The 8,883-nt window shown below is 45.9% G+C and overlaps 2 protein-coding genes across 3 annotated transcripts in view; one reads left to right on the plus strand and one right to left on the minus strand.

The window, feature by feature from the left end:
• Nucleotides 1-1,990: 1,990 nt before the first annotated feature.
• LOC123096483 (uncharacterized) lies at nucleotides 1,991-5,085 on the plus strand. The gene is made up of 2 exons (XM_044518226.1): nucleotides 1,991-2,670; nucleotides 4,726-5,085. The coding sequence occupies exons 1-2, from the start codon at nucleotides 2,485-2,487 to the stop codon at nucleotides 4,840-4,842; spliced, it is 303 nt and encodes a 100-aa protein (XP_044374161.1). The 5' UTR covers nucleotides 1,991-2,484; the 3' UTR covers nucleotides 4,843-5,085.
• A 1,746-nt stretch (nucleotides 5,086-6,831) lies between these two features.
• Nucleotides 6,832-8,883, minus strand: part of LOC123099737 (uncharacterized) — a 7,078-nt gene continuing 5,026 nt past the window's right edge. The window contains exons 5-8 of one of the 2 annotated variants that reach the window (XM_044521839.1): nucleotides 8,085-8,153; nucleotides 7,901-7,981; nucleotides 7,742-7,815; nucleotides 6,832-7,286 (exon numbers count right to left, since the gene is read on the minus strand). In XM_044521839.1, the coding sequence (XP_044377774.1) occupies nucleotides 7,768-7,815; nucleotides 7,901-7,981; nucleotides 8,085-8,153 (198 nt within the window). In that variant the 3' untranslated portion in view covers nucleotides 6,832-7,286; nucleotides 7,742-7,767. The remainder of the gene's footprint in view (nucleotides 7,287-7,741; nucleotides 7,816-7,900; nucleotides 7,982-8,084; nucleotides 8,154-8,883) is intronic. The other variant, XM_044521838.1, reaches the window with a different exon arrangement.

Genomic DNA, 8,883 nt, shown 5'->3' on the forward strand with positions numbered 1-8,883 from the left:
CAGGTTTGGGAGGATGCCCAAGTGGGATTCCTCCTACTCGGGGCGCCCCTAGGGCTGCTCCTCCCTCCCTCCCACCTATATATACGAGGAGGGGAGGCGCCTAGCACAACACAACATCAACTGTTAGCCATGTACGGTGCCTCCCTCCACAGTTTACGCCTCCGGTCATATCTTCGTAGTGCTTAGGCGAGGCCCTGCGTGGATCACTTCACCATCACCATCACCACACCGTCGTACTGACGGAACTCATCTACTTCCTCGACATCTTGCTGGATCAAGAGGACAAGGGACGTCATCAGAGCTGAATGTGTGCAGAACTCGGAGGTGCCGTATGTTCGGTGCTTGATCGGTCGGAGCTAGAAGAAGTTTGACTACATCAACTGCGTTATCATACGCTTCTGCTTACGGTCTACGAGGGTACGTAGACACACTCTCCCCTCTCGTTGCTATGCATCTCCTAGATAGATCTTGCGTGAGCGTAGGATTTTTTTTGAAATTGCATGCTACGTTTCCCAACACTCCGCGCCGGCATGCGGAGTCGGTGGAAGCTCCTCCTCTGGTGGTTCTTGGCGTCGCCGTCCACGCTCTCCGGGACCGTCGACGTCCACGGCGGCCGGCTCCTTCGCCAACAAGGAGCTCGTCATCTTCTCCGGTGACGAGGAGTATCAGACGCCGCAGCAGTAGCCGCAGTCACCGCCCCGACTCATCAAGGAGGCCGCTCTGACGGACAAAGATTTCGTCTTTCAGATCGAGATAATGACGGAGTGCTCGCTCTGTCACATGGGCCCGTCGCCACCATCGCCGGCGCACGTAAAGCAGGAGCCACCATCCCCGTCGCGCCACAGCGTGACACGTGGGACGACATCCCTACTTTGGCCTGTCAAGGATGAGCCGGCCTCGTCCCAGCACAACCACGGTGTCCAGATCGGACGCCGTGTCAAGGACAAGCCGCTGTCGCTCCCGCACCACCAAGGCATCCAGATCAGACGCTAGGTCAAGGAGGAGCCGGCCTCCCCGCAGCGCAGCCGGTACGGCCGCATGGACGCGCCCTCGTCGCTGCCGCACCGCCACCGCCTCGCCGTTAAGGAAGAGCTGCCGCCCGCAATCAAAAGGCGCTGGGCCGCCTCCTCCACTACCTCGAAGGAGGTGGTTACGACGGTGCCTCGGGCTCGAGGGCCGTCGTATCAGAGGCGGAGCGCGCGGCGAGGCAGCAAGCGAGGTACGACTAGTGCAATGCCGGTCGCTGCTTCGCGTTCGCCAAGAGCGACGTGACGTCGGGCTGGGTCACAACGATCCTGACCTCGCCTCCGCATGGGCACTCATACGCTCTGTGATCATCGCGGAAACGATCGCCGGGCGCCGCCCTGAGGACGAGCTCGCCATGATCGACGAGGAGTGGTCGCTTAGCGATTGCTCCACCAACGCCAGCCGCGGCAAGGTCGCGGCCAGGGCTCCGAAGGCAACGTCCGCAGTGACCGCGGAGGCACTCCGCACATCATAGTAGGAGGCGGAGCGGCTCCTCCATGAGCGGTAGGCAGCCACGGCCCTCCGACGCCATTCTGCCGACCACGACGAAGACGGCACCGACGACGACAGTGCAGTAGGGCAGGGACCATGCATACAAGGTGGTCGTCCGGTATAGGGTTTAGATTTTTTTTTGTAGTTTTTTTTAAGCGGTTAAAATATCGACCTTTTATGTAAATTATATCCGAACTTGAATGAATTCTCGTGTTCGAACGAATTTCGTTTGGTTAGTTCGCATTGATGTTGAAATGTATATATGCAACGTTAAATGACCACTTCCCGTATCCATGCCCGCGGACTAGTCCCCGCCGGTGAATGGACGTGTGAGAAAATTTGCGGGTCCCGGAGATGGCCCAGCAATTGTCGCTGCTTCTGTACTGACACGCGGGCTCGAAAATCCTACGTCACAAACCAACCGCGTTGTTTCCTTTTGAACAGGGCGGACAGGGGCCCTCATCCTCCTCCTCTCGTCTCCCACCGCGAATTTCTCCTCCTCTTTTATGCCCACAAAAGAAAAAAAAACACAATTTCTTCCTTCTTCGTCTTCCTCCTGCCGCCTGCGGGATCCAAGGAGCGGAGGGAGGGGATTCTCCCCGCGAACTCAATAAAAGAAACCCAATCTCGCGTCGCTCGAGACCAGAGTTGTTTACCGCCCCTCCATCTCATCAAAGGGATAAATAAAGAACACCATTGCCCAAAAGCCGCAGGCGTTAGGTGGTGGTGGTGGTGCGTGCCAGTCAAAGAAGAGGTCTGGGAAGGAAGAAGAATCAACATCCATCCATCCATCCGCCCACCAACCTACTCCTCCTCCTCCTCCTGCCATCCCTAATCCCCCTCCCCTCCCCTCCCCTCCCATTCTCGCCACGCCCCGCGCCGCACCACGCCGACGAGAGGGGCGAAAGGGGGAGCCTTGCTTGATTTGATTCCCGTGCGATCCTCGGTTAATAACTCGGGGCAAAGATGTGCCCGCTGAGGGTGATACTCATTTTCCTCTCCGCCACCATCGCCGGCTTCTTCCTCCTCCGGGGCCTCAACGCCGAGCCGGACCTGTTCCAGGACGACGACGCCGCTGCCGTCGCGGCGAACGACGACGACGACGAGGGGTCGCCGGGGTCTCCCAGGGACCCCGCGCCGCTCCATTCCAAGGTATTGCTCTTGCCTTGCTGCTGCCTTTTTCCAATCTCAGTGCACATTTGCGCAATCGTTGTCGCAAATTCTTGGCCGTTCGTGTTATTATTTAGAAAGATAGATTATCTAGGTCTTTGTAACGTACAGGTACAAGCAACGAGATTATGCCTGTGTATTGCACCGGCTAATGAAGTTCTGATTTTCCCGTCCAAATTAGCGAGGACATGCTTCCGTTTTTGACCCCCAAATGCGTGCACGGCACGAGGTAAAAAAGGGGAACATGTAGACGCGCAATGGGGATTCATAATGATTTTGTGTCGACACATTGTTCCTGGTTGAGAATTGCTGACGTCTTGATGCTCCCAGACTAACTGCTAGCGGCTTAGCACATCGTTCAGAGACGCCATAGATAAGCTAGCCTCACTATTGTTTACATACAGGAGTACCTGCCTTGTTGACAGTGGTGACTTGTGTGATGATTTCATAGATTGATAGCTGCTGGCCATGAATTTGTGCTAATTTTGCTAAATGGAGAAAGCAGTAAGAGGATGGGTACCCTTTCGGTAATTAACCAAGATTATCTAGGCCTTTATAACATACAGCTACAAGCAACAAGATTATGCCGCTTAATGAATTGCTGATTTTCCCATCCAAATTAACCCATGGCATGCTTCTATTTTTGATCCCCAAATGCGTGCACTGCAACGGGGATTCATAATGTTCTAGTGTCAACACATTGTTCCTGGTTGAGACTTGCTGACTTCTTGATGCCCCCAGACTAACTGTTAGTGGCTTAGCGCATCCTTCAGAGACGCCATAGATAAGTTAGCATCACTGTTGTTTACATACAGGAGTACCTGCCTTGTTGACAGTGGTGACTTGTGACCTCATAGATTGATACCTGCTGGCCATGAATGTGTGCTGATTCTGCTAAACGGAGAAAACAGTAAGAGGATGCATACCCTTTTGGTAATTAACCAAACTTGGAATCTTTGAAATTTTCACCAGTCTGAGACCACAGCATGTGAAGGTTAAGGTCACACTAAGGCTGCGTTCGGAATCCCTCCGCTCCATAACTCCTTCGCGGAGCGGAGTGGCATTCAGTAGAAATTTGGGGAGCGGCCAATAGGTAGCTCCGCGCGCTCCGCTCCCTGATGAAGGAGCGGGCGATTGCCGAACACAGCCTAAGATCTTCTGTTTCTCTTGCATCAACCGGTCTAAAATATCTGTGATGTAGCATCCAAACTCATACTCCCTCCGCCCTGATTCCTGAATTACTTGTCACGGAAATGGATAGAAATGGATGTATGTAGAACTAAAATACATCTAATCACATCCATTTCTGCAACAAGTAATTCTGGACGGAGGGAGTACTAGATACACCTATCTGGAACTGTATGCTATAGCCTACAAATTTGTGCAAATTCTTACAGTCCTGTTCATAGTGGTTCATACCTTTTTTGTCAATGCACCGAAGAGTCCTCATTTGGATTTTTCATCGTCTGGACAAGGTTGTAGCCACACCCAAATACTCTGTTGCTCTCATAACGTGGTATAGAATTTGTGTGTGAATGTTTACTCTCTTCGGATGTACTCCCTCCGTATCAAAATATAAGACATTTTTTAATTTAAATCTAGACCAAAAAATGTCTTATATTTTGATGCAAAGGGAGTAGCATCCAAAACCTATAGTACTCCCTCCGCCCCGAATTAATTGTCTTAGATTTTTCTGGATACGGATGTATCTAGACACAACAACTAATTTGGGACGGAGATTTTAGTTCAAATTTGAACTAAAATCACGACACTTATTTGGGAACAGAGGGAGTATATGTTTATCTTGAACTATATGCAGAAATATTATGTGAAGTTAAGTATTCAAACAGTTGATGTATGCATATTAACTTTGCTAACGTGTATTGGGTTACCATTGATGGAGGGTTGGTAAGTTTCATTATACTTAAGAAGAAGATTAGGCCACAGTTTTCCATTGTGCACAAATTTGCAAGAGATGTGCTTACTGCTTTTGTGATGAGAACCTAAGACTGAAGGGCTACTTGAACCCAAATGTAGGTTGCATCTGCCGCGAAGACAGGATTCTGGACGATGGTGGACATGGCAAGCGGGCGGTACCTTTGGAGGACCCTTGTTGCACCACCGGCAAAATCTGACTCCGAGAAGGCCCGGTGACGAACCTTCATCACCCGTTCGATACTCGTGTAATTGGAGCGCCCGAATGGGGATAATTTGCACTGTATCTGTTTTGGTTGCATCCTGTGTGTAATGCGGCGGCAGTTGTAACATGGGGGTTATATGTTTGGACTAAATGTGCCAAATTGTTTACGTATGAACCTTGTGTCGTATATGCTGAGAGCCTGTTGTATGGATTTGGAACTGAATTTGCATGTTTTTATTTAATCATTGTTTCCACTTCGTTGATGTCCCAAATGCGGCAATGCAAGTATAGCCATTTGGTGGTGGTATGGGATCTAGTAATTTGGTGAAATAGAAGATGATTTTTTTGACTTGCTTTGATGATGCAAAATTAGCTTTCTTTTGAGTTGTCTTGTTGGTTGCTGTGGTGCCTGGGATGCTACCTTGTGAACCGAGAGCTGTTGCAAACCTTGTGAGCCTGGAGTAGTTGCTTTTCTGAAGTGTATGCCTGCCATAGTAATAATATCTTGCATATAATTGCTGAATAAATGTATCATCTGGCTAACAACGTCTTCATTGCTGCCCAACTGTCTCTCAAATGCATAAACCATACTTACATGCTGCTTGTCTTAATAAAGTTGTCAAATACAGTAGTATTACTTGCAATAGCTGAACGTGTTTTCTTTGCTTTTCTCACATTGGCACTGCTCTGTGTTTTCTTTGCTTTTCTCACATTGGCACTGCTCTCTGAATAAACTCTCTGTCTACCCTCCCCTGACCTCCTGTATTCCTTCCTGAAGTGGATTTGGACATGTGTATACAGAAAGTGATACTGATTACGACCGAGAGGTTCCTGCATCCTTGAGACTGATAAAGCAGATGCTATCTGCTGATGTGGCTGATTATGCCAACGGGGTATTCGAGGCAACTTGGTCCATCTGAATCATGTTGATGCAGCGATGACCATCAATATCACATCTAGTCTTTGGTGCCATGGATTTGTCTCACTTGCGATTTTGCGAACCCACTGGGAGTGATGTTTCAAGCGTACTGTGCTGAGATGATGGAAAATGAGGGCAGGCCTGTAGATTTCGCAATGAGCACAAACGATTATGCAGTTTCATTTTTTTGTCCTGGAGGGCGGACAGCAGCAAGAGTATTAACAGATGCCATGCGATAAAGGAGATGCTTTTAGTGCCTGAAGAAATGGTTTACTGAGGTTTCACAAGTGAATCGATTTGATGCTCTAATGCATCTTGCTCCAATCTATTCGGAGGAAGATGTTCTGAAAATTCTTACAGTGTATGCAGATTTGGTGCGTGGTTTATTGGGTCTGTAAATGTTCTTTGTTGTGTGATGATGGACATGCTTCCAAAAAGGGTAAAATTATATACTCCCCCGATCCAAATTAATTGGATCAAAGGGAGTACTTGAATTTGTAAATAAGGAATCCATACCTGTGAAATATGTAGAGACGAGCGAACAAGGAACAATATTGAATCCACTGGGTAAAAGAAGGGAGAGGCTGTTTTTAGTGCATTTTTATTATAGCATGGCCCAACTTATGTGCTACATAATGTGGCCATGTTTTTAGTGTATTTTGTTTTCCACTATCGCTTCTTCTTTTTTTGCAAGAGTTTTCCACTATTGCTGTTGCTATTTACAGCGTCAGTCAATGTAAGGGATTTGCAACACGTGTTGCTATGTTGTGATCTTCTGCATAGTTCAAGCGCATCGAGTGGTTAAGCAAAGAACGGTGCACTTCTCCAAGTTTATGCATAAGCAGTACGCTATTCTTACCGGGACATGATAGAGCTACATGCTCCAAGTCTTGCAACAAATGACTCAATAGCATCTATTCAACTTTGAGTTACACAGAAAGATATCACAAGGGTTTTCACAATCATTTGGACTATGTCATCAATGTGCTTCCAATTGCTCTTACTCGTGTGCATAGACTATTTCTAGATCGGGGTCTTGAAACTTCCGTTTGTTCCAGAAATAATCGAGCTCTGCTCCAAGTTGGCAGTTTTGCCAAATGACTATCAATCTTTGTAAATCACTAAAAAATTCTGCTGTGAGATGGAAGCTGCGGGTGGATAGTCAACTGAAAGCCAACATATACTCACTCCGATCCATATTAATTGATGCTGCTTTAGTACAAAGTACAAAGTTATACTAAAGCAGCTTCAATTAATTTGGATCGGAGGTAGTATCGATTATTCCCTCAAGCAGGAGTAATATAATGGCCAGCACAATTTGTAACAATGGTAGGCCAGTAATTACAGTACTTAAAATGGCCTGTGAAAATCAAACTAAATACATACATACATATGTTCAAACCCACTAGCTTAAACCCATATATTCAAATGTTCCAACCCTTGTTCCTCACACAGCAAAGCATGGATTCATCGTGTCAACCTCTTTATCTTCCTTGCGTGTCATCCTTCATCGTGTAAGCACCATCATGATGAGTTTTTCTGTGCAATAGTAGATAATGCATCCAATTAGCTATAACTGCTTGCTTCCTAAGCCAAAGCAAAACAAACTATTATACACAAACAAGGTATAAATTGCTGATTAATGTCACTGTTCCGATAACAAAACCAATACACACATAACATAGTAAACACATAAGCAGTCAGAATATAACATAATATTGGAGAAAAGCAAAATGTGACAAACATGGTCTTTAAAGAGTGATCATCTTGATTAGAATTAAGTACTATCTCCATTCCTAAATATAAGACGGTCTTATATTTAGGAATTAAACTGCCCAAACGCCTTATATTTAGGAATGGAGGTAGTAGATAATTCCGACTGGACAAAAGCCCGACTATGTGAATACTAGAAACAAACAGCAGCAAGACAAGCAACCCAACATTTTAGTGAAATGACGATATATTCCGAGAGAAAGGATGTGCAGAAGTAATACCCTCTCAAATGTGGAAATGTGGAAGTTTATGGTGCAATACAGAATCTCCTTTTATCCAGAGCTTCACAAGTTCCCTGCAAATTGGACAAACAGAATGTCCTTTTAGCAAACAATCTGGAGCAAAACAAACATAATTGATTACACAGCTCAGAAGTTTGCCTTGCTTATCACGCCATGTTTTTCGGCGGTCTCTATCTTCATCTTGAGAAAATGCATATAAAGCCGAGTACGTCTTGGGAACTGAGAGGGGGAAAAGAGAGAAGAAAGATAAACTTCAATGCTAAGATACCCTAATCACTTAAAAATGGTAACTGTGAGACTTCCAAAAATCAAACTTGGTTACCAGCTTATTGAGCTCCTTACAAATCATCTTTTTATAAGCACCATTCTCAACGCTTTCCTTTGAAGGCAACTGCATGATGTGGTATCAATTATCATGCAGAAAAAAGATGGAATTAGTGTATTTGCAAATCACAAATGCACAACAATATAAAGACAACGAGAAAAATTTAAAAATAGATAGATTGCACAGTATGTGTTGAATTTCAGATTATACGTTCAAGCTAACTTGTGATTCAATATTTGACGCTAGCACGCTTGCTTTGCTAAATTGTACTAGTTAATAGTCAGAGTGGAAGCTAAAGTTTCACCAAAAGATGCATTTTTGGCCCCTCGCAAGGTTGAAAGTGGACAGGCAGAACCCGAACTTTAAATTTGGCATTTTTGACAAATGCAGAAGTAGTTGCAAGGCATAAAACGACACTTAAGATAGCACTGAAGTGCCATCTCAAAGGTAGTAATATCACCCAGCACTACTATTAGAATATTTCCACATCTCTTTTCAAGCGAGACAAATGCCCCTCTCATCTCCCTAATAAGGTAAGATAACTAAATGTACATCTATGCCTCCTGAATGCTGGTGCGAGTTGAATGAAATTCTTATGATATAGTCTAAAAAGCTTGACAAACAAATCAAGTGATTTTTCTCTGTGTCATAGTACCAGAAATTTGAGTGAAAGATTAGAGCTCAGTAAATTTGTCGCAGGCATGAAGATCATGGAAGAATTCCTGCACGGAAGGAATTGGGAATTTTGTTGACAGTTTTGCTGTGTGGTAATTCACACATCGCTATGAGCCATCGG

Source organism: Triticum aestivum, chromosome 4D, assembly GCF_018294505.1.
Source record: "Triticum aestivum cultivar Chinese Spring chromosome 4D, IWGSC CS RefSeq v2.1, whole genome shotgun sequence".
Lineage (NCBI taxonomy): Eukaryota > Viridiplantae > Streptophyta > Magnoliopsida > Poales > Poaceae > Triticum > Triticum aestivum.